The following is a 26,655-nucleotide window of genomic DNA, read 5'->3' on the forward strand; positions in this document are numbered from 1 at the left end:
TGCACAGCATATTCATTTGATTTTTTTCAACCACTATGGTTTTAGGTCACATAATGGAAAAACAAAATGGTCTCTCTTTTTCTGTTATTTTCTCGTTTCCCTTTGTGTTTTTCCTCACCTTGTTCCTGTATCTGTACGACTGCAGACCATCTTTCACTCAGGGCTTTTGAAGTTAATGTGCAGTTAGAGAAGTCCTACCTTTATGTGTGGTGAGACAAAGGACATTGATGTGGTGCGCATGGAGAATGCATCATTTTCATAGTGTATTTGAGCTGTAAATGTAGGGCAGATTTGTTTATTGGCATACAAATGAACATCTACATGAAGCTATGTGTGGACACCATGGTCGCAGAAGCTCCCTAATAGCTTAAAAGCCCAAAACATCCAGCATGCCAATGAGAGAGCCGCGCCCTAGGCCTCCCCCTTCCTCTCTTCATCATACACAGCTTTATCTGAGGAGTCAAACACACAGCTCCCCTCTCTCTCTCTCTCTTTCTCTCTCTCTCTCTGGTCCTTCTCTCTCTCTCATTTATTTCAATTCAAAAGGCTTTATTGACATTGGAAACAGCTTTCTCTCTCTGTCTCTCTCCCTGACTTGATCTCTCCCTCTCTCACTATTTCTCGCTCACTCCACCTATTTTGCTCTCTATCTCCCTTTTTCTCTTTCTCTCTCTCTCTCGCTCTCTCTTTCGCTCTTTCTTTCTCTTGCGCGAGCTCGCTCTCTCACCCTTGTCTCTGCTTTTCCACATTTAGCTTTTGCCTCTTTCTTTAAAGTGTGCTTTTTCCATTTAATGATGGTATTTTTATTGACAGTATAAAGAGGCATCCTCCCTGTGATTATGACAGGTTGCTTCAATAGACTCATTTCTCCCCAGAGGAGCCTAACTTGAAAACCACCCTGCATTTATACTAGCCTAATAAGAAGATATTTTAAGGTGACAGGTTTTGTGTGGCTATTTCAAGTGGGCAGTGCACTAAATTCCGGTCTATTCAATTTTTAGCAATTTGGACATTACTCGACTTGTCCAGGCAGTCAGATGTTTTTTTGTGTTGGTGAATCCTCACTATAGCCAGACTATGTTCACTGAGTTTAGTCTACGTCCTCAACAAGACCCAAATAGTCTGTCATCACGAAAGTCTGACAATCTGTATTAGAGATGGGGGGGGGGCTTTAATGACGGGCGGAGCTAAAGCTTTAATGACGGGCGGAGCTAAAGCGTTAATGACGGGCGGAGGTAAAGCGTTAATGACGGGCGGAGGTAAAGCTTTAATGACGGGCGGAGGTAAAGCTTTAATGACGGGCGGAGGTAAAGCTTTAATGACGGTCGGAGGTAAAGCGTTAATGACGGGCGGAGGTAAAGCGTTAATGACGGGCGGAGGTAAAGCTTTAATGACGGGCGGAGGTAAAGCTTTAATGACGGGCGGAGGTAAAGCGTTAATGACGGACGGAGGTAAAGCTTTAATGACGGGCGGAGGTAAAGCTTTAATGACGGGCGGAGGTAAAGCTTTAATGACGGGCGGAGGTAAAGCTTTAATGACGGGCGGAAGCAATGACTTTAATGACGGGCGGAGGTAAAGCTTTTAATGACGGGAGGCGGAGGTAAAGCTTTAATGACGGGCGGAGGTAAAGCGTTAATGACGGGCGGAGGTAAAGCTTTAATGACGGGCGGAGGTAAAGCTTTGACGGGCGGAGGTAAAGCTTGTAAAGCGTTAATGACGGGCGGAGGTAAAGCTTTAATGACGGGCGGAGGTAAAGCTTTAATGACGGGCGGAGGTAAAGCTTTAATGACGGGCGGAGGTAAAGCTTTAATGACGGGCGGAGGTAAAGCTTTAATGACGGGCGGAGGTAAAGCTTTAATGACGGGGCGGAGGTAAAGCTTAATGACGGGCGGAGGTAAAGCTTTAATGACGGGCGGAGGTAAAGCTTTAATGACGGGCGGAGGTAAAGCGTTAATGACGGGTGGAGGTAAAGCTTTAATGACGGGCGGAGGTAAAGCTTTAATGATGGGCGGAGGTAAAGCTTTAATGACGGGCGGAGGTAAAGCTTTAATGACGGGCGGGGTAAAGCTTTAATGACGGGCGGGGTAAAGCTTTAATGACGGGCGGAGGTAAAGCTTTAATGACGGGCGGAGGTAAAGCTTTAATGACGGGCGGAGGTAAAGCTTTAATGACGGGCAGGGTAAAGCTTTAATACCTCAGATATATTGTGGCTTCTATCAATGTAATTGTCAACAATCCCCCATATATATATTTTTTGTTGTTGTTGTTGTAAATATATACAGTTAATTTGGAAAGTATTCAGACCCCTTCACTTTTTCCACCTTTTGTTACGTTAAAGCCTTATTCTAAAATGGATTAAATAGTTTTTTTCTTCGTCAATCTACACACAATACCAATACAATACCCCATAATGACAAAGCAAAAAGAGGTTGTTAGACATTTTTTTAGACATTAGTATTCAGACCCTTTACTTAATACTTTGTTGAAGTCTTGAGTCTTCTTGGGTATGATGCTACAAGCTTGGCATACCTGTATTTGGGGAGTTTCTCCCATTCTGGGGGGCGCATTGCTGCACGGCTATTTTCAGGTCTCTCCAGAGATGTTAGATCGGGTTTAATTCCAGGCTCTGACTGGGCCACTCAAGGACATTCAGAGACTTGTCCCGAAGCCACTCCTGCATTGTCTTGGCTGTGTGCTTAGGGTTGTTGTTCTGTTGGAAGGCGAACCTTCGCCCCAGTCTGAGGTCCTGAGCGCTCTGGAGCATGTTTTCATCAAGGATCTCTCTGTACTTTGCTCCATCTTTCCCACGATCCTGACTAGTCTCCCAGTCCCTGCCGCTGAAAAACCTCCCCACAGCAAGGCCCTTCTCCCCGATTGTTCAGTTTGGCTGGGCGGCAAGCTCTAGAAAGAGTATTGGTAATTCCAAACTTCTTCCATTTAAGAATGATGGAAGCCACTTGGGTACCTTCAATGCTGCAGACATGTTTTGGTACCCTGTCCGCAGATCTGGCCTGTCTCAGAGCTCTATGGACAATTCCTTTGACCTCATTGCTTGGTTTTTGCTCTGACATTATATAGACCGGTGTGTGCCTTTCCAAATCATGTCCAATCAATTTAATTACCAAAGGTGGACTCCAATCAAGTTGTAGAAACATCTCAAGGATGATCAATGGAAACAGGATACACCTGAGCTCAATTTTGAGTCTCATAGCAAAGGGTCTGAATAATTAGGTAAATAAGATATTTCTGTTTTTGGTTTGCATTTCCTGCAGTGCAGTAAAATTCTCAGCTAAAAAAAAGACTGATCAAATTAAGATCCTACATCTGTATCATCACAACCAATAACCGGTTATAAAGACCGGTTATTAAGACCAGTTACTAAGACCAGTTAATATGGCCAGTTAATATGGCCAGTTACTAAGACCAGTTAATACGGCCAGTTATTAAGACCGGTCATTAAAGGAGTTTAAAGGCTCTCTGGTAGTCCTGTGTCTACATTTCTAGGATTATTTCACCCCATGTGATTTAGCTAGGTTTTTATGTTTCGTAAGTGTTCCTATTATACAAGGAAGCCTTTTTTTCAAATGAAATGTTTTTATGAAATTAACAAATTCATTTTCATGTTTTTTTGTGGTTTCTTTCCCATATTGCACCTCCAGTGTTCTAGTCACCTTGATGAAATTGCATGTCAGTCATTACATGCGTCAATTGATAAAATGTGTGTACTTCTCAATACAACATTTCACACTAGCTTCTACTAGAAGGATTGAACATTTCCTGAATGTTTGTCTGTTATAACTGCCTAGTGTTTCTAAGGGTGTTGGACCTGTCAAATAGACATTGGGTAGGGGGAGAGAGACGTTGAGAGACAAGGAGAGCGATTGGAGTGGAGGCAGGAAGGACAGAACAGCAGAGTGAGTCAGGTTTTATACCTTCCTAACAGGTAGGCGTTACAGAAGCACATCTATTCTGCTGCCCAATCACATTGTCTTTTTGTTCTGGAAGGTCCTCCCTGACTAGTCAGCAGAGTGTGTGTGTGTGTGTGTGTGCATGCGTGTGTGCGTGCATGCGCGTGTGTGCGTATATATATATATATATATATATATATATGCACTAATGAAGAACAGCAAATGAAATCCTTTATTGTGTCTGATATAATGTCAGGTTCCATTTGGGATCTGCTGCTAGGGATGATTGCTGGAGTACCATGGCCTGGAGAGCATCCGCAGTTTCTGTTTGTTTGTGTGTGTGTGTGTGTGCACGTGTAATTACAAAGTCATTAGCAGGTGTCCAGAAGATATATGGATATGACTGTAATCTCTCCTCACATGATGGAGAGCTTGTCTGAGATTTAAATGTCAAACTGTCTCAACTTGTCTTGTGAGAGCACACAGCATGCCCACCAAGAGGTAAGGTACACCCTGACACATGCACGCTAAACCCTTCCTCCCTGACAGAAGCCAATATGTGTAGTGTGCAGGTCTATACAGTATTCCACCAAATGGGCTGGTTCATATTTAGCCCAGTGGGCCTGTCTAATTTGGTTTTATTTGCACAAAATGATCATTATCGGGCTAATACTGGTTGCCTCAAGTAAACAAATGTTGTCGCATGGAGTCCTCAAGGAACGAAATGGGGCGGTGTGTTAGAAATGTTTATTTTTTTATTTCACCTTTATTTAACCAGGTAGGCTAGTTGAGAACAAGTTCTCATTTGCAACTGCGACCTGGCCAAGATAAAGCAAAGCAGTGTGACACAAACAACAACACAAGGTTACACATGGAGTAAACAAACATACAGTCAATAACACAATATAAAAAAAGTCTATGCACAGTGTGTGCAACTGAGGTAAGATAAGGGAGGTAAAAAAAAAATGAATTAGCCATAGTGGCGAAATAATTACAATTTAGCAATTAAACACTGGAGTGATGGATGTGCAGAAGATGAATGTGCAAGTAGAGAAACTGGGGTGCAAAGGAGAAGAAGAAATAAGGCGGGGCTTTACCTAGCAAAGACTTATAGATGACCTGGAGCCAGTGGGGTTGGCGACGAATATGAACCGAGGGACAGCCAATGAGAGCATACAGGTCGCAGTGGTGGGTAGTATATGGGGCTTTGCTGACAAAATGGATGGCACTGTGATAGACTACATCCAATTTGCTGAGTAGTGTCAGAGGCTATTTTGAAAATGACATCGCCAAAGTCAGAGATCAGCAGGGTGGTCAATTTTACGAGAGTATGTTTGGCTGCATCAGTGAAGGATGCTTTGTTGCGAAATAGGAAGCTGATTCTAGATTTAATTTTGGATTGGAGATGCTTAATGTGAGTCTGGAAGGAAAGTTTACAGTCTAACCAGACACCTAGGTATTTGTAGTTGTCCACATATTCTAAATCAGAACCGTCCAGAGTAGTGATGCTGGACTGGCGGGCAAGTGGGGCAGCGATCGGTTGAAGAGCATGCATTTAGTTTTACTTGCATTTAAGAACAGTTGGAGGCCACGGAAGGAGAGTTGTATGGCATTGAAGCTCGTCTGGAGGTTAGTTAACACAGTGTCCAAAGAAGGGCCAGAAATATATAGAATGGTGTTGTCTGCGTAGAGGTGGATCAGAGAGTCACCAGGGACAACCAGGGATGTTAGGGATGATTTCTGGTCCCAGTCCAGCCCTGTATTCCAGCTACTGTACCTGCTTTTACCATATGAATCTACAGCGTCTGTATCTACATAGGGCGGCGGACAATTGGCCCACCGCTGTCCCGGTTTGGCCGGGGTAGGCCATCATTGTAAATAAGAATTTGTTCTTAAAACCTGTCTAGAACACACGTTCCGCTAACGGAGATTCCGGTGGTCAGTCCAGATGAGGAAAGGGTGCTTAGCCCCCTCAAGCCAGTGTCTCCACACCTTCAGGGCCTTTACCACAGCTAACAACTCCCGGTCCCCCACATCATAGTTACGCTCCGCCGCACCGAGCTTCCTCGAAAAGAAAGCGCAGGGACGGAGCTTCGGTGGCGTGCCCGAGTGCTGTGATAGCACGGCACCCACCCCAGCCTCGGACGCATCCACCTCCACTATGAACGCTAAAGAGGAGTCTGGGTGCGCCAACACGGGCGCATCAGTGAACAGCACCTTCAACCGATTGAAGGCTCTGTCAGCCTCTGCCGACCACCGTAAACGCACCAGCCCCCCCTTCAGCAGTGAGGTAATGGGGGCCGCTACCTGGCCAAAACCCCGGATAAACCTCTGGTAGTAATTGGCAAACCCTAAAAAAAACGCTGCACCTCCTTCACCGTGGTTGGAGTCGGCCAATTACGTATGGCCTTAACGTGGTCACACTCCCATCACCACCCCCGAGGTAGAAATGCGATAACCCAGGAAGGAGACGGTCGTTTGGAGAACACACAATTCTCAGCCTTGACGTATAGGTCATGCTCCAGCAGTCTACCAAGTACTTTGTACACCAGAGTAGACCGATTATGATTTTTCAAAGCATATACCGATGCCGGTTATTGGAGGACCAAAAAAGCCAATACCGATTAAATCGGCCGATATTTTTAAAATGTTTTTGTAATAATGACAATTACAACAATACTGAATGAACACTTATTTTAACTTAATATAATACATCAATAAAATCAATTTAGCCTCAAGTAAATAATGAAACATGTTCAATTTGGTTTAAATAATGCAAAAGCAAAGTGTTGGAGAAGAACGTAAAAGTGCAATATGTGCTATGTAAGAAAGCTAACGTTTCAGTTCCTTGCTCAGAACATGAGAACATATGAAAGCTGGTGGTTCCTTTTAACATGAGTCTTCAATATTCCCAGGTAAGAAGTTTTAGGTTGTAGTTATTATAGGAATTATAGGGCTATTTCCCTCTATACCATTTGTATTTCATTAACCTTTGACTATTGGATGTTCTTATAGGTACTTTAGTATTGCCAGTGTAATAGTATAGCTTCCGTCCCTCTCCTCGCTCCTCCCTGGGCTCGAACCAGCAACACAACGACAACAGCCACCATCGAAGCAGCGTTACCCATGCAGAGCAGGGGGAACAACTACTAGAAGGCTCAGAGCGAGTGACGTTTGAAACGCTATTAGCGCGCGTTAACTAGCTAGCCATTTCACTTCGGTTACACCAGCCTCATCTCGGGAGTTGATAGGCTTGAAGTCAAAAACAGCGCAATGCTTGACGCACAATGAAGAGCTGCTGGCAAAACGCACGCAAGTGCTGTTTGAATGAATGTTTACGCGCCTGCTTCTGCCTACCACCGCTCAGTCAGATACTTGTATGCTCAGTCAGATTATATGCAACGCAGGACACGCTAGATAATATCTAGTAATATCATCAACCATGTGTAGTTAACTAGTGATTATGATTGATTCTTTTTTATAAGATAAGTTTAATGCTAGTTGGCAACTTACCTTGGCTTACTGCATTTGCGTAACAGGCAGTCTCGAGAGAGAGGCAGGTCGTTATTGCGTTGGACTAGTTAACTGTAAGGTTGCAAGATTGGATCCCCGAGCTGACAAGGTGAAAATCTGTCTTTCTGCCCCTGAACAAGGCAGTTAACCCACCGTTCCTAGGCCATCATTGAAAATAATAATGTGTTCTTAACTGACTTGCCTAGTTAAATAAAGGTATAAAACATATATATATATATATATATATATATATATATATATATATATATATATATATATTTTATATGGTTTTTTTTTTTTAATGTTAATCGGCGCCCAAAAATACAGATTTCCGATTGTTATGAAAACTTTGAAATCGGCCCTAATTTATCGGCCATTCCGATTAATCGGTCGACCTCTACACCAGAGACACATGCGCAGCGCGTGTGGCGGAATAGATCAGGATATCATCGATATATACAACCACGCCCTGCCCGTGCAGGTCCCTGAGAATCTCGTCTACAAAGGATTGAAAGATGGCTGGGGCATTCTTTAACCCATACGGCATGACGGGGTACTCATAATGGCCCGATTTGGTACTAAACGCGGTTTTCCACTCGTCTCCCTCCCGAATACGCACCAGATTATACGCGCTCCTGAGGTCCAGTTTTGTGAAAAAACGTGCTCCGTGAAATGATTCCAGGAGGAAGGTAGCCGGTAACTAAACCCCACTGTGATGAAATTGAGACCTCTATAATCAATGCACGGACACAGACCTCCCTCCTTTTTCTTCACAAAAAAGAAACTCAAGGAGAAGGGTGAAATGGAGGGCAGAATGTACCACTGTCCCAGAGATTCCGTGACATATGTCTCCATAGCCAATGTCTCCTCCTGTGACAATGGGTACACGTGACTCCTGGGAAGCGCAGCGTTTACCTGGACGTTCATCGCACAATCCCCCTGTCGATGAGGTGGTAATTTAGTCGCCCTCTTCTTACAGAAGGCGATAGCCAAATCGGCATATTCAGAGGGAATGCGCACAGTGGAAACCTGGTCTGGACTCTCCACCAACGTGGCACCGATGGAAACTCCCATACACCTACCTGAACACTCCTCTGACCACCCCTGGAGAACCTCCTGTCTCCACGAAATCCTGGGATTGTGACTGGCCAGCCAGGGAACCCCCAGCACCCCTGGAAATGCAGGTGAATCGATAAGGAAGAGACTAATCCACTCCCTATGATCCCCCTGCGTTACCATGTCCAGTGGAACCATGGCCTGACCCTAATGGTCTAAGGAGTGCACGGGGAAAGGGGGGGATCTATCGGCACCAACGGAATTCCCAGCTTACGGGCGAGTCCGCGATCCAGAAAGTTCCCAGCTGCGCCTGAATCGACCTTATGCTGGGAAGAGGGAGAAAATTCAAGGAAGAAAATCATTATAAACATGTGACCAACAGGGGGCTCTGGGTGAGTTTGATACTGACTCACCTGGGGTGACCAAGAAGTGTTCTACCTGCCCTCTCGACTCCCAGACGGGCTCCTCCAGTACCGGTCGGCCGTGTGTCCTCTCCAACCACAGCTGGTGCAGGAGGAGCCTCCTCCTCCGGTACCCCTCGGAGCGGCTCCCCCCTAACTCCATAGGAATGGGAGCGGGAGGGCTAGGAGGTAGAACTGGCAGGACCCTTTCTGAACACTGTCCTCCACCCGGCCCCAGCGGCCAAGCTCCGGAACTAAAAACGCAAAGTCCTGCGCGCTCCTCGTCTCCTGCCTAAGGTGGAATAGTCACTCACCCGCCGCTCGGCCCTCTGGAGGGTGGTCTCTGGATAGTGCTCCCTCGCCGAGTCTGGGCCATTCCAGACAGCGTTGGCCCACTCCAGAGCTCGACCCATTAGGCAGGAGACGAGGACGCTCACACTCTCCTCCCCCGAGGGTGTCGGCCTCACAGTAACCAGGTACAGCTCAAGCTCCATCGTACTCCCTCGGGGGCGCAAGATGAAGTGCGCTGGAGCCGGACGCCGCTGGAGGAGTAGGTTGACTCGGAGGAGCCGGAGGTGAAATGGGGAGACCACTCCTCTCCCATTGGTCCGTTCTCTCCATCTGGTCCATCGCAGACCCAATCCGATGGAGGATGGTGGTATGGTGGAGGACGCGCTCCTCCATTGATGGAAGGGGGGTGGCTTCTGTAACGCTCTTGGGCGTAGTGGGTGCGTAGTCAGGCGCAGGAGGCAGAAGGTACAGAAATAGTGCTTTATTTACGGACAATCGTACGCGCCAAGCTACTGGGTGCACATACACGATCGCCCGAAACCAGGACTTAACAAGTCCGGAGGAAAACCTAAAAGTGAGACGCACTACCACACAATAACACAGTGGGAAAACAAGCCTGCACAAAGAGCAGGCGGGCCTGCCGGCTTAAATAGCCCAACTAAAAAAAACTCAACAAGAGACAGCTGTAACTATTGAGACAAAACCAACAGAAACGGAAAAGGGATCGGTGGCAGCTAGTAGACCGGTGACGATGACCGCCGAGCCACCCAAACAGGAAGAGGAGCCACCTTCGGTAGGAGTCGTGACACAATGCTTTGTTAAAAGCTTTGTTTTGTTGTTTCTACTTGTCATATGATCATTTGAAAAACAATCTTCCATATACAATTACAATTATTAATTTGAGCCAGTTTGCTACAGTAGGAAACAAGAAATATTAATTATTATGTGGATTACAATTAATGGACTTTTTTTTTAAGGGTTGATACATTAGGGCAAATCGAGTCTGAAATTACACAAAGTGGAAATGACAAACATTAGAAGCCTTTAGAAGATTGAATTGCTCAGCAACAAAAGAGTGATCAAATTAAGACCCTAAAATCTGTAGATATATAATTATTTAATAGTCATTCATTAGAGTAATTGATAGTGGGTGACAAATAGATAAGAAAAAGGATAGAGAGCCAGTCAGAGTGACACAGTTCAGACAGGAAGCAGCAACAGAAACCAAAAGACAGATAGACAGACATGGTGAGAAAACACAAAAAAGTCACACTATAATCTAGAGCAGAGGGGACTGTTTCTATAGCAACAGTGGGCACCTAACCTGCAGCTGCACTGTATTCACTCAATCTGAAATTGGGTGTGAATGCTGCCTGGTATTGAGGGGAGAGAGATGGGGAAGAGAGAATGCTGCCTGGTATTGAGGGGAGAGAGATGGGGAAGGAGAATGCTGCCTGGTATTGAGGGGAGAGAGATGGGGAAGGAGAATGCTGCCTGGTATTGAGGGGAGAGAGATGGGGGAGGAGAATGCTGCCTGGTATTGAGGGGAGAGAGATGGGGAAGAGAGAATGCTGCCTGGTATTGAGGGGAGAGAGATGGGAAAGAGAGAATGCTGCCTGGTATTGAGGGGAGAGAGATGGGGAAGAGAGAATGCTGCCTGGTATTGAGGGGAGAGAGATGGGGAAGAGAGAATTCTGCCTGGTATTGAGGGGAGAGAGATGGGGAAGAGAGAATGCTGCCTGGTATTGAGGGGAGAGATGGGGAGGAGAATGCTGCCTGGTATTGAGGGGAGAGAGATGGGGAAGAGAGAATGCTGCCTGGTATTGAGGGGAGAGATGGGGAAGAGAGAATGCTGCCTGGTATTGAGGGGAGAGAGATGGGGAAGAGAGAATGCTGCCTGGTATTGAGGGGAGAGAGATGGGGAAGGGAGAAGGCTGCCTGGTATTGAGGGGAGAAAGATGGGGAAGAGAGAATGCTGCCTGGTATTGAGGGGAGAAAGATGGGGAAGGAGAATTCTGCCTGGTATTGAGGGGAGAGAGATGGGGAAGGGAGAAGGCTGCCTGGTATTGAGGGGAGAAAGATGGGGAAGGAGAATGCTGCCTGGTATTGAGGGGAGAGAGATGGGGAAGGAGAATGCTTCCTGGTATTGAGGGGAGAGAGATGGGGAAGGGAGAAGGCTGCCTGGTATTGAGGGAGAGAGATGGGGAGGGAGAAGGCTGCCTGGTATTGAGGGGAGAGAGATGGGGAAGGAGAATGCTGCCTGATATTGAGGGAGAGAGATGGGGAAGGGCGAAAAGGCAGGGAGAGCGGAGAGGAGGAGGAGAGGTTGGGGAGAGGGAGCAGACAACTGAGATAAGGGTAAAGAGACTGAGGAGTGGGGAGAGATGCTGTGCGAGTGTGATGCATTGCTGGCGTGCCATTCCATGAGTGCCATGTGCCATGTGCTCGTGCTTGTGTGTGTGTGTGTGTGTGTGGTTTGTGTGTGTTTAGCTGGTAGTTGTGCTGAGAGAGGGTAGTGTGCTTTATTAGATGTGTTTAACCTAGGCCCTGGGCCCTAAGAGACCAAGGACCAGCCAGCCTAGGGGGATCTGAGGGACCACAGATAGGGTGCCTCGCCATGTAGTCGCTGTTTGTGTTTGTGCCCTTACATAAAAACATTACATGTGAAAAGAACACTTGAAAAAACACATAATTTCCAGACACGTGTGAACAAATCATGTGAAAAATACACTACCGTTCAAAAGTTTGGGGTCACTTAGAAATGTCCTTGTTTTTGAAAGGAACGCCATTTGTCCATTGAAATAACAGGCCAGCATCCCGGAGTCGCCTCTTCACTGTTGACGTTAAGACTGGTGTTTTGCGGGTACTATTTAATGAAGCTGCCAGTTCTTAAACTAGACACTCTAATGTACTTGTCCTCTTGCTCAGTTGTGCACCGAGGCCTCCCACTCCTCTTTCTATTCTGGTTAGAGACAGTTTGCGCTGTTCTGTGAAGGGAGTAGTACACAGCGTTGTTCGAGATCTTCAGTTTCTTGGCAATTTCTTACATGGAATAGCCTTCATTTGTCAGAACAAGAATAGACCGACGTGTTTCAGAAGGAGCCTGTAATCGAACCCACAAATGCTGATGCTCCAGATACTCAACTAGTCTAAAGAAGGCCTGTTTTATTGCTTCTTTGATCAGGATAACAGTTTTCAGCTGTGCTAACATAACTGCAAAAGGGTTTTCTAATGATCAATTAGCCTTTTAAAATGATAAACTTGGATTAGCTAACGCAACGTGTCTTTGGACACAGGGGTGATGGTTGCTAATAATGGGCCTCTGTACGCCAATATAGATATTCCATTACAAATCTGCCATTTCCAGCTACAATAGTCATTTACAACATTAACAATGTCTACACTGTATTTCTGATCAATTTGATGTTATTTTAATGGACAAAAAATGAAGGAAATTTCAAAGTGACCCCAAACTTTTGAACGGTAGTGTATACATTTCACATGAGTCAGACACGTACCGCATTTAAAATACATTTTCACATGTGAACAAATCGCATGTGAAAAATGTCACTTGGGAAAAACAGACACGTGCGTCAGACGTGGTTTTCGGACACGTGTGAAGTTTCACATGCATTTTCACAATTTTCTTTTTCCATACCCACCACCCTTATGTACCGTCTATAAGCGTCTTCCTGTTTACATCCCTCAACTACCCTTCCCCCCCTTTCCACATCTTCTCTCCTTGTCCCACTGTCTATCCAGATCATGCATGGCTGCTGTGTAGAGAGAGGAGGCAGAGTGTTCTGGTACTGGAGGATAACGAGCATCGGTCTGAAGGGAGAGGACTCTGCTTCTCTGCTTCCCCGTCCGGAGGCCCCCCTAGGCAAGGCCCTGCCTCATGTTAAGTGTCAATAGGAGTTTGGGTCAGGCTGCGTCTGTCCGTCTGTCTGTGTGGGTTGTTTGGGGCTGAGCCGAGCCGTGGTTAGCTGATGACTGACTCCCTGATTAGTGCTGGAGGCCAGCCCGGGTCCTGGTCACGGACACATTGAGACTGGACTGTCTCAGGGAGAGATAGAGACAGTGAGAGAGAGACAGTTAGAGAGAGAGAGACAGTTAGAGAGGGAGAGAGAGAGTGACGGTGTGAGAGAGAGAGAGAGAGAGAGAGAGAGAGACAGTGTGAGAGAGAGAGAGACAGTGTGAGAGAGAGTGAGAGAGAGAGAGACAGTGTGAGAGTGAGAGAGAGAGAGACAGTGTGAGAGAGAGAGAGACAGTGTGAGAGAGAGAGAGAGAGACAGTGAGAGAGAGAGAGAGACAGTGAGAGAGAGAGAGAGACAGTGTGAGAGAGAGAGAGAGAGAGAGAGAGAGACAGTGTGAGAGAGAGAGAGAGAGAGACAGTGTGAGAGAGAGAGAGACAGTGTGACAGAGAGAGAGACAGTGTGACAGAGAGAGAGACAGTGTGAGAGAGAGAGAGAGAGAGAGAGAGAGAGAGAGACAGTGTGAGAGAGAGAGAGAGAGAGATGAGTGTGTGTGTGTGTGTGAAGGGCTCCCTCAGCCTCTCCTCTCCTCTGCTGTCAGAGAATGAGCAGAGCTCCTCCACAGCGGGAGAAGCAGTCACTCCAGTGCCCTTGAGAGCGTGTCCTCATCCAGGCTCCCTCCCAATGATATTGAGGCGGGCCCAGACTTATGCCGCACCGTGCCGCACGCAGCCCTGGCGAGGAGGTGGGGGTCGGAGGGAGGGGGCAAGCTCTGGGCTGGGGAGCGTGGGGGTTGTGGGCTTTGGGGGCGTACAGGGAACGCTGCAATGAACTTGGCTTCTGTCCTGTTCTCTGTCTTTTCTTTCTCCTCTGAGATGAGAGGCGCTATTTACCATGACCTCAACAGACAATAAGCAGTGGATGAGAGCTCTAGGGAGCAATGCTAGCTCATTCCACTCTATATACTCATCCTAAATCCAGCTAACAACCACTGCACCATAGTAAATCATGCCATACATACAGCATAGCACTATATTTCCTATTATAATAAATACCACGTTACATCTCTACTAGATTGCATCCTGTACTGCATTAGAACACAGCACGTCTCAGAAACACATTCCACAAAGTTCCATTCCACAATCTTTCATCACACTACCTCCCCAGTGTTCTGTGATGCTGATTATATTCTCATGCTGTCTAGTGTGTCTGAATATAACCTTGATATCTTCATACAGCTACACCAGCAGAAGAGCCTAATGGATATAGTCTATATCTTCTCTCATCACCTGTCTTTTCACCTTTCTTTTCCGCGCAGGAGAGCGACATGGAGTACTATGATTCGAAAGCGGAATCAGACTATGTGAGTACAGTGGTGTGTGTCCTCCCAGTCCTGCCCATCCTGCTCCCCTGTACGTCTTGTTGTCCCACTGGTCACAGGCCTCCGGGCTGTCTGTGTGTGTTAGTACGCTGCTGACACTGTGGCTATGAGTGTGTGTGACAGGCCTGGGGCCAGCACAATGCATGTGACCAAGCTCCCACTAACTGTCCTCCCAAGAGATTCAGTCAACCATGATGTACCTACCTACCTAACCCCAAACCCTGAGGTACTTACCTATCTAACCCCAAACCCTGAAGTACTTACCTACACTCTTAGAAAAAAGGGTTCCCAAAAAGGTTCTTCGGCTGTCCCCATAAGATAACCCTTTTTGGTTCCAAATAGAACCCTTTTTGGTTCCAGGGTTTCGTGTAGAACCATCTGGGGAAAGTGTTCTATGTGGAACAAAAAAAGGGTTCTTCAAAGTGTTATCCTATGGGGACAGCCAAATAACCCGTAAAGGTTCTCGATAGCACCTTTTTTTCCAAGAGTGTACCTAACCCCAAACCCTGAAGTAGCTACCTACCTAACCCCAAACCCTGAAGGACCTACCTACCCACCTAACCCCAAACCTTGAATGACCTACATACCTATCCCCAAACCCTAAAGTACCTACCTAACCCCAAACCCTGAAGGACCTAACTACCTACCTAGCTACCTAACCCTGAAGGACTTACCTACCTAACCCCAAACCCTGAAGGACTTACCTACCTAACCCCAAACCCTGAAGAACCTACCTACCTAACCCCAAACCCTGAAGAACCTACCTACCTAACCCCAAACCCTGAAGAACCTACCTACCTAACCCCAAACCCTGAAGAACCTACCTACCTAACCCCAAACCCTGAAGAACCTACCTACCTAACCCCAAACCCTGAAGAACCTACCTACCTAACCCCAAACCCTGAAGAACCTACCTACCTAACCCCAAACCCTGAAGAACCTATCTACCTAACCAAAAACCCTGAAGGACCTACCTACCTAACCCCAAACCCTGAAGTACTTACCTACCCAACCCCAAATCCTGAAGTACTTACCTACCTAACCCCAAATCCTGAAGTACTTACCTACCTAACCCCAAATCCTGAAGTACTTACCTACCTAACCCCAAATCCTGAAGTACTTACCTACCTAACCCCAAACCCTGAAGTACTTACCTACCTAACCCCAAACCCTGAAGTACTTACCTACCTAACCCCAAACCCTGAAGTTCTTACCTACCTAACCCCAAACCCTGAAGGACCTACCTAACCCCAACTGCACATAACCCCCACCTGTCAAACCTTAAAGTACCCTCACCTCAACTGTCGAGTACCTAATACCTAACCTCAATTTCTTAACCCTATGAAGCCCTCGTGAACTTGCCGAATTAACTATCTAAAACTGAAGTACCTAACCCTACCAATCTACTGAGTATTTTAAACCCTAAATGTCTTCTGTGCATGTGACAGCGCCTGCAGCTCCTACTTTCCTCCCAGGATAGGAAAAACCCCGGAGTACATACAACTGTGGACGTCAGCAGCACTCTCTGTGGGTTTTACCTCAACCAATGCCCCAATAAATAACCAAGGAACACCCAAACACAAGACAGGATAGTAGGCCTAGACTATACCAAACATACAGTTGAAGTCGGAAGTTTAGATACACTTACGTTGGAGTTATTAAAACTAATTTTTCAACAACTCCAAAGAAATTATTGTTAACAAACTATAGTTTTGACAAGTCGGTTAGAACATCTACTTTGTGCATGACACAAGTAATTTTTCCAGCAATTGTTTACAGACAGATTATTTCACTTATATTTCACTGTATTACAATTCCAGTGGGTCAGGCATTTACATACATTAAGTTGACTGTGCCTTTAAACATCTTGGAAAATTCCAGAAAAGGATGTTATGGCTTTAGAAGCTTCTGATGGGCTAATTGACATAATTTCAGTTAATTGGAGGTGTACCTGTGGATGTATTTCAAGGCCTACCTTCAAACTCAGTGTCTCTTGGCTTGACATCATGGTAAAATCAACAGAAATCAGCCAAGACCCCAGAAAAAAAATTGTAGACCTGGTTCATCCTTGGGAGCAATTTCCTTGGGGAATTTCCAAACACCTGAAGGTACCACGTTCATCTGTACAAATAGTGCGCAAGTAAAAACACCATGGGACCACGCAGCAGTCATACCGCTCAGGAAGGAGACGCGTTCTGTCTTCCTAAAGATGATGATACTTTGGCGCAAAAAGTGCAGATCAATCCCAGAACAACAGCAAAGGACCTTGTGAAGATGCTGGAGGAAACATATACTAAAGTATCTATATCCACAGTAAAACGAGTCCTATGTCGACAGCAAGGAAGAAGCCACTGCTCCAAAACCGCCATAAAAAAAGCCACATTACAGTTTGCAACTACACATGGGAAGAAATGTCCTCTGGTCTGATGAAACAAAAATAGAACTGTTTGGCCATAATGACCATCATTATGTTTGGAGGAAAAAGGGGGAGGCTTGCAAGCTGAAGAACACCATCCCAACCGTGAAGCACGGGGGTGGCAGCATCATGTTGTGGGGGTGCTTCACTGCAGGAGGGACCGGTGCACTTCACAAAATAGATGGCATCATGAGGGGGGATATTATGTGGATAGATTGAAGCAACATCTCAATCTCATCAGGAAGTTAAAACTTGGTCGCAAATGGGTCTTCCAAATGGACAATGACCTCAAGACATCTGTCAGGAAGTTAAAGCTTGGTAGCATACTCCAAAGCTGTGGCAAATTGGCTTAAGGACAACACTAGTCAAGGTATTGGAGTGGCCATCACAAAGCCCTGACCTCAATCCCATAGAAGATTTGTGGGCAGAACTGAAAAAGCGTGTGAGAGCAAGGAGGCCTACAAACCAGACTCAGTTACACCAGCTCTGTCAGGAGGAATAGGCCAACATTCACCCAACTTATTGTGGGAAGCTTATGGAAGGCTACCCAAAACATTTGACCCAAGTTAAACTATTTAAAATAAATGCTACCAAATACTAATTGAGTGTATGTAAACTTCTGACCGACTGGGAATGTGATGAAAGAAATAAAAGCCTAAATAAATAATTTTCTCTACTATTATTCTGACATTTCACATTCTTAAAATTAAGTGGTGATCCTAACTGACCTAAGACAGGGCATTTTTACTAGGATTAAATGTCAGGAGTTGTGAAAAACTGAGTTGAAATGTATTTGGCTAAGGTATATGTCAACTTGCGACTTCAACTGTACATGGCTGTATAGTAACTATCGAGACTTCATGTAACGTCGCTATTAATATGAGTCACCTATAGATCCACCTGCTGAGTCCACAATCCTCTGTAGAAGGCATTTTATTTTTATTTAGCTAGGCAAGTCAGTTAAGAGCAAATTCTTATTTACGATGACTGTCTACCCTGGCCAAACCCCGGCCAATTGTGTGCCACCCTATGGGACTCCCAATCACAGCCGGTTGTGATACAGCCTGGAATCAGACCAGGGTCTGTAGTGACGCCTCTCGGGAGCCCTATGCAGGGTGTCCTGACAATGCCTTAGTCTGTCACTGGTCTGGGAACGGTTATTAGTCCTTCCAGAAGATGTAAAGGTCACAGTGACTCACCACTCCTCTTTGTGCTACCAAGCCACCTGATTAATTGGCTATCAGTATCAAATGCATGAATTCCCTACATTGTCCGAGCACAAAAGGAAGGAAGGAATGAATAAGGAGGGAGAGACAGAGGAGAGAGAGTAAGATGACGGAGACAGAGAGAGATGGAGGAGAGTAATGGTGGGACAGAGAGAGAAAAAAGAAAAAGATGGAGATAGAGAAATATGTGGACGGACAGAGAGAAGAGCTAGCTATGTTATAAATCACGGTGTGATTTTCATGGTGTGCGGAGGCAGCCCTCCTGTGATTAATGACACAGCACTTTAGGGCCTGTCAACACGTCTAATTGGAGGACATCGGTCATCATTAAAATGGTACTGCTGAGGCCAAGCCCCTGACAAAACCCATGGCGCACCACAGCATACCGCTAAAGGTCACCCCACCTCCATTGTGTCCAGAACCAAGTGACTGGTTATGAAGAGGTAAGTGAGGGAGCTTTTGGAGGAGTGTTTAGTTTCTCCAGCATCCTGTATCCTTTGCCCTCTCCCACTGCTTCCTACTTCTTTTCCACCCTCCTATTCCTTCACCTCCATCACCACCCTGTGTCCTGTCACTGGTCCACAGTGTTTACTCTCTCCAGCTGACCCTTACTCCTGTACCCTCCCTCTAACCTAACCTCTGTCCTGTCTTCTCCGTCCCTCCTCTCCCCATGTCTGTTCATCCAATCATCCCTTTCTCTCCCGGGTTGTAGTGTGTCCCTCCACCCCTCCAGTATAAACACTCCATAATTAGAATGTTCGCCAGATGTTCTGGACTCCATATCGCTCACAACTTTGAATTGATGGCCTTTGTGGCACCCGTATCCCACAGTACCCTTGGGAACGTAAGTGAGTACCACCACAGTTCTGCCTGCCCAAAAGGTGACACTGTCTGTGTCCTCCATCTCCGGATCTCTGTGTCCAGGCGTAAAAACAGCATATAGCGGCTATTCATTTTTTAAAGGAATATTCCACAGTAGTATGTCTGGAGGAAGCATTGGATGGAATTGCTTAGTAGTGGGATGAATAACACCTCATGTTAAAACTATCTTGAGATCTAGCCCACTAGTCTTGCCCTTATCCTTACCCAACTCTAGCTGCTTATTAACATGGCAAGGTGACCGAGGACAATTGTATGGTTAAACAGTACAAATATGACCTGCGCAGATCGATCAAGATGATGAGACACACACGTATAGGGACAAAGTGAAGGAGCAATTCAGCTGGTCGGGCACGAGGCGTATGTGTCAGGGGCTTCTAACGATCACAGATTACAAAAAGAAAGCCAGTCACGTTGCGAACACCAACGCCGCGCTACCGGACAAGCTAAACACCTTTTTCTCACGCTTCAAGCATTACGACTCTGTGCTGCAGAGGTGAACCCCTGACGATAACAAGGGCCACATGCTTACGGTCTCCACGGAGGACATATGTAAGTCATTCAAACATGTTAACCCTCGCAAGGCTCCCGGCCCAGACGGCTTCTCTAGCCATGCCCTCAGAGCATGTGTGTGCAGACCAGCTAGCGGATGTGTTTTCTGACATTTTCAATCTCTCTCTCGCTCAGGCAGTTGTTCCCTCCTGCTTCAAGATATCCACTATCATCCACTATCATCCCCGTGCCCAATAAAGGGAAAGTAACTGAACTGCATGATTACCAACACCTAGCACTCACTTCCGTCATCATGAAGTGCTTCAAGAGGCTAGTCAAAGTCTATATCACCTCCTACCTCCCCGACACACTCGACCCTCTCCAATTCGCTTACCGCCCCAGACAGATCCAAGGACAATGCAATTGCACTGCACACTGCCCTCACCCACCTGAACAAAAGGAATGCATTTGTGAGGATGCTGTTCACTGACTACAGCTCGGCCTTCAATACCATAGTGTCGTCTTAGCTCACCACAAAGCTCACGGCCCTGGGACTGAACTCATCCTTATGCAACTGGGTCCTGGACTTCCTGACGGGCCACCCCCAGGTGGTGAAAGTAGGCTATGTCATCTCCTCCACACTGATCTTCAACAAGTCCCCTCCTGTACTCCCTGTAAATCCACGACTGCATGGCCTCACACAGTTCCAACTACATCATCAAGTTTGCTGAGACACCACAGTAGTAGGTAGACCTGATTACCAACTACGATGAGACGGCCTACAAAGAGGAGGTAGGCACTCTGACGGCGGGGTGCCAGGTAAATAACCTCTCCCTCAGCATCAGCAAAACAAAGGAGCTGATTGTGGAATTCAGGAGGAGCCAGGTTAGGCACTCCCCCATCCTCATCAACGGAACCGCAGTGGAGACGTTAAAAAAATTCAAAAAAATCTCTGAGAAGCTGGAATGGTCAAACCACACAGACACCATGGTGAAGAAGGCATGACAGAGACTCTTCAACCTCGACTCTTCAACACCAGTTGTTTCCCCCCCCACCTTTATTTAACCAGGTAGGCAAGTTGAGAACAAGTTCTCATTTACAATTGCGACCTGGCCAAGATAAAGCAAAGCAGTTCGACACATACAACAACAGAGTTACACATGGAGTAAAACAAACATACAGTCAATAATATAGTAGAAACAAGTCTACATACGATGTGAGCAAATGAGGTGAGATAAGGGAGGTAAAGGCAATATAGCAAGTAAAACACTGGAATGGTAGATTTGCAGTGGAAGAATGTGCAAAGTAGTAGAAATAAGTAGTAGAAAAAAAAAAAAAGTAGTAGAAATAGTAGTAGAAATAAGTAGTAGAAAAAAAAAAAAAGTAGTAGAAATAAAAATAATGGGGTGCAAAGGAGCAAAATAAATAAATAAAATAAAAATATATACAGTAGGAAAGAGGTAGTTGTTTGGGCTAAATTATAGATGGGCTATGTACAGGTGCAGTAATCTGTGAGCTGCTATGACAGCTGGTGCTTAAAGCTAGTGAGGGAGATACAGTGGGGAGAACTAGTATTTGATACATTTACATTTACATTTAAGTCATTTAGCAGACGCTCTTATCCAGAGCGACTTACAAATTGGTGCATTCACCTTATGACCTCCAGTGGAACAGTAGTGCATCTAAATCTTTTCAGGGGAGGGGGTGAGAGGGATTACTTTATCCTATCCTAGGTATTCCTTAAAGAGGTGGGGTTTCAGGTGTCTCCGGAAGGTGGTGATTGACTCCGCTGTCCTGGCGTCGTGAGGGAGTTTGTTCCACCATTGGGGGGCCAGAGCAGCGAACAGTTTTGACTGGGCTGAGCGGGAACTGTACTTCCTCAGTGGTAGGGAGGCGAGCAGGCCAGAGGTGGATGAACGCAGTGCCCTTGTTTGGGTGTAGGGCCTGATCAGAGCCTGGAGGTACTGAGGTGCCGTTCCCCTCACAGCTCCGTAGGCAAGCACCATGGTCTTGTAGCGGATGCGAGCTTCAACTGGAAGCCAGTGGAGGGAGCGGAGGAGCGGGGTGACGTGAGAGAACTTGGGAAGGTTGAACACCAGACGGGCTGCGGCGTTCTGGATGAGTTGTAGGGGTTTAATGGCACAGGCAGGGAGCCCAGCCAACAGCGAGTTGCAGTAATCCAGACGGGAGATGACAAGTGAGATGACAAGAGATGACAAGTGCTACAGTGATACACTGCCGTTTTGCAGGTTTTCCTACTTACAAAGCATGTAGAGGTCTGTAAATTCTATCAAAGGTACACTTCAACTGTGAGAGACGGAATATAAAACAAAAATCCAGAAAATCACATTGTATGATTTTTAAGTAATTAATTTGCATTTTATTGCATGACATAATTTATTTTTACCTTTATTTAACTAGGCAAGTCAGTTAAGAACAAATTCTTATTTTCAATGACGGCCTAGGAACAGTGGGTTAACTGCCTGTTCAGTGGCAGAACAACAGATTTGTACCTTGTCAGCTCGGGGGTTTGAACTTGCAACCTTCCGGTTACTAGACCAACGCTCTAACCACTAGGCTACCCTGCCGCCCCAGAAAAGCAGAACTTAATATTTGGTACAGAAACCTTTGTTTGCAATTACAGAGATCATACATTTCCTGTAGTTCTTGACCAGGTTTGCACACACTGCAGCAGTGATTTTGGCCCACTCCTCCATACAGACCTTCTCCAGATCCTTCAGGTTTCGGGGCTGTCGCTGGCCAATACGGACTTTCAGCTCCCTCCAAAGATGTTCTATTGGGTTCGGGGCTGGAGACTGGCTAGGCCACTCCAGGACCTTGAGATGCTTCTTACGGAGCCACTCCTTAGTTGTCCTGGCTGTGTGTTTCGGGTCGTTGTCATGCTGGAAGACCCAGCCACGACCCATCTTCAATGCTCTTGCTGAGGGAAGGAGGTTGTTGGCCAAGATCTCGCGATACATGGCCCCATCCATCCTCCCCTCAATATGGTGCAGTCATCCTGTCCCCTTTGCAGAAAAGCATCCCCAAAGAATGATGTTGCCACCTCCATGCTTCAAGGTTGGGATGGTGTTCTTGGGGTTGTACTCATCCTACTTCTTCCTCCAAACACGGCAAGTGGAGTTTAGACCAAAAAGCTCATCAGACCACAATACCTTCTCCCATTCCTCCCATTCCTCCTCTGGATCATCCAAATGGTCATTGGCAAACTTCAGACGGGCCTGGACATGCGCTGGCTTGAGCAGGGGGACCTTGCGTGCGCTGCAGGATTTTAATCCATGACGGCGTAGTGTGTTACTAATGGTTTTCTTTGAGACTGTGGTCCCAGCTCTCTTCGGGTCATTGACCAGGTCCTGCCGTGTAGTTCTGGGCTGGTCCCTCACCTTCCTCATGATCATTGATGCCCCACAAGGTGAGATCTTGCATGGAGCCCCAGACCGAGGGTGATTGACCGTCATCTTGAACTTCTTCCATTTTCTAATAATTGCGCAAACAGTTGTTGCCTTCTCACCAAGCTGCTTGCCTATTGTCCTGTAGCCCATCCCAGCCTTGTGCAGGTCTACAATTGTATCCCTGATGTCCTTACACAGCTCTCTGGTAATTGGCCATCGTGGAGAGGTTGGAGGCTGTTTGATTGAGTGTGTGGACAGGTGTCTTTTATACAGGTAACGAGTTCAAACAGGTGCAGTTAATACAGGTAATGAGTGGAGAACAGGAGGGCTTCTTAAAGAAAAACGAACAGGTCTGTGAGAGCCGGAATTATTACTGGTTGGTAGGTGATCAAATACTTATGTCATGCAATAACATGCTAATTAATTACTTAAAAATCAATGTGATTTTCTGGATTTTTGTTTTAGATTCCGTCTCTCACAGTTGAAGTGTACCTATGATAAAAATTAAAGACCTCTACATGCTTTATAAGTAGGAAAAGCTGCAAAAATCGGCAGTGTATCAAAGACTAGTTCTCCCCACTGTATGTGTTTCCAGTTTCAGAGATTTTTGTAGTTCATTCCAGTCATTGGCAGCAGAGAATTGGAAGGAGAGGCGGCCAAAGGAGGAATTGGTTTTGGGGGTGACCAGAGAGATATACCTGCTGGAGCGTGTGCTATAGGTGGGTGATGCTATGGTGACCAGCGAGCTGAGATAAGGGGGGACTTTACCTAGCAAGGTCTTGTAGATGACCTGGAGCCAGTGGGTTTGGCAACGAGTATGAAGCGAGGGCCAGCCAACGAGAGCGTACAGGTCGCAATGGTGGGTAGTATACCGGGCTTTGGTGACAAAACAGATGGCACTGTGATAGACTGCATCCAATTTGTTGAGTAGGTTATTGGAGGCTATTTTGTAAATGACATCGCCAAAGTCGAGGATTGGTAGGATGGTCAGTTTTACAAGGGTATGTTTGGCAGCATGAGTGAAGGATGCTTTGTTGCGAAATAGGATATAGAAATAGTTGACACAGGAAGGCTAAGAAGATCATCAGGGACCTCAGCCACCCAAGCTACGCCCTGTTCCATCACTCTGACGAGCATCATGGCGAAAACTGTCAGACTGGCCAATCGATTCAACCCCCAGACCATCAGGATGCTGAATAGCCACCACTAGTCAGTGACCTGCTCCCCCTGTGCATGTAACTAATAAACTCTAATCTAATCTAACCCTGGGCTTTTGACAATTAACTGTTTTCATTGTCAGGTTCCAATTATAAATCCCTCTTACTATGAATTTAATACACACACAGACACACATGGACACATTAAATGTCATAGGCATGATGTCTTGGCCTGTCTTTTTGGTCCCAGCACCACCGCATTTGCTATCAGTTCACTCTTAGAAAAAGGGGTTCCAAAAGGGTTCTTTGCAGATGAATAGGGTTCTACCAAGAACCGTTTTGATCAGAAGAACCCATTTTGGAAGACAAGGGTTCTTTGTACGGCAAAGGGTTCTACCTACAACCTTTAGCAACCTAAGAACAGTTTTTTGAAGAAAGGGTTATTTGATGATTAAAATAAGGATTGTTTGGCAGACAAGAAAGGTTCTATGTAGAACCATATATACAGTAATATTTCCCAGCATGCTCTATTGCAGAGATCATTTTCAGAATTGTTTGTTTTACTGTAATATCTGTGTTTCTGCATGTACATTGATTGGTTGATTAATTTTATGCTACACAAAGATAAATAACATACAGTTTTCTAAACTAATCCAATCTGTTGAAGTTATTGCACCCGTTACTGAGATGGTTGTTCAAGTCTAGATGATTGAGGCAGTCTCAGTATTCATTCCTCCCTACCCTGCCAGTCATTCTGAATGCAGGTTCCGGGTGGTACAAAATTCCACTTGTTGGATATCCTTACCCTGGCTGGATTCCAATAGGAATTACACATTGCTTTGCAAGCCAGCATAGTGTGACTTACAGGCCTCATTTGGCCTGTAAACTAGGAGATTCGTAACACCACTGTGTTAGGGTATAACTAGGCCCTCAAATAAAAGCCTTATATATAATGTATTGTCTTAAATAATACATTGTTAAAGGCTAATAAGGCTGGTGGAACCATTCATAGAGGGTTCTAGGAAGCGCTGTCCAAAGATAAAAGGGTTCTCGGTAGAACCCTTCAAAGAAGTTTCTAGGAAGAACCTTTAGATGATACAATTGTCCTTGGTACAACCCTTCATAGAGGGTTCTAGGTAGAACCATATACATGGGGTTCTTTGAAGAACCCTACATAGAGGGTTCTAGATATAACCATCTGCAAAGGGTTCTAAACAGCACCAAAAAGCATTCCCCTATGGGGACAAACTGAAGAACCCTATATGGTTCTACTTAGCACATATCTTCTAGGAGTGTAGAATAATATGTTATTGATTTTAGAGTTGTATTTTCTGCCATTGTTGGGGGGGGAATCTCTCTGCAAGAAATACCCAAATGAAAGAGACAAGATCAGGCCCCCCAATAGAAGATTATTACTTAGGCTTCAGCAGGGAACAGACATCGCTCACTCGGGGTGAAATTGCAATGGTCTGTGTTATGCATTATCTCACTTTGATTTGATACTGTTATTTGGCTGCTAGTGAAATACGTATAAATTGTAAATTATGTTCCAAGGTAACGATTTGGTTGAGGGCAAGTAGCAGAGATGTCGGACATCTAGCTGGCAAAACTATTATTATTCTAGCTTAGCATTCCATTTGAAACACAGTCATTTAGTGTTTTGATTTTCTTTGCATTACATTACACTGTGAAAACCCAGTTTGTTTCTACTTCAAGGTCTCAGAGCGAGTGACGTCACTAGCGCACACCGTTAACTAGCTAGCCATTTCACACCGGTTACACTCACCCCTCTTTGACCATCTCCTTCTGCGCAGCAACCCCAGCAGCTTGGCCAAGGCCAACTGAGCCAACTAGGCTCGAACCATGGACCATCAACAGCTGCCTTCCATGAAGCATCATTACCTATTGCTCCACAAAAGCCGAGTGAAACAACTACTTCAAAGTCTCAGAGCTAGTGATTTCACCGATTGAAAAACTAGCTAGCCATTTCAAACTGGTTGCACACACACTCACACACACACAATAATATCAAAGGGATAAGCTGGATCAGGAGCGAGAGATGATTGTAGTCTGGGTGAGTAAAGGTGGAAATAAAAGAGTCTTCAAAAGGTTGCTCCTGGCTTCTTCAACCTTTGAATAAAACATTGAGAATGGGGAGATGAAATTAACAATTTGGGTAATGAATCGAGCAAAACAGGTGGTGGATGGCTGAAGAAAATGAACCAATCAGTCTTTCCTGTGTGGATTTATTTAGCTCCTAATTAGAAGCTGCCTTGGTTAATTATGATTGGGCTCTTCGGGGAAAAAGGGCCTCACTGAAATGACAGTCAGGCTGAGGGTTAAACAAACACTGGGAAGGGACTCCATAATACGCTGCTGATGCACAAGGGGTTTCTAAACCCAATCACCTTCACCGTTATTGATAACTCAGCTTCTCTAAGCCAATCATCTTCACTGTAAATAATGAAATCATTTTCTCAAAGCCAATCAACTTCGCTGTAAATGATGCAACTATTTTCTCTAAGCCAATCACTTTCACTGTAAATAATGC

At 45.7% G+C, this 26,655-nt stretch overlaps 1 protein-coding gene across 3 annotated transcripts in view; it reads left to right on the forward strand.

Moving 5' to 3' along the window:
- LOC115142357 (voltage-dependent calcium channel subunit alpha-2/delta-2-like) overlaps positions 1 to 26,655 on the forward strand; it is a 344,103-nt gene that overhangs the window by 178,333 nt on the left and 139,115 nt on the right. For all 3 annotated transcript variants that reach the window (XM_065001983.1, XM_065001986.1, XM_065001984.1), the window contains exon 5: positions 14,462 to 14,506. In XM_065001983.1, the coding sequence (XP_064858055.1) occupies positions 14,462 to 14,506 (45 nt within the window). The remainder of the gene's footprint in view (positions 1 to 14,461; positions 14,507 to 26,655) is intronic.

The sequence above is a fragment of the Oncorhynchus nerka genome, linkage group LG15 (genome assembly GCF_034236695.1).
Source record: "Oncorhynchus nerka isolate Pitt River linkage group LG15, Oner_Uvic_2.0, whole genome shotgun sequence".
Lineage (NCBI taxonomy): Eukaryota > Metazoa > Chordata > Actinopteri > Salmoniformes > Salmonidae > Oncorhynchus > Oncorhynchus nerka.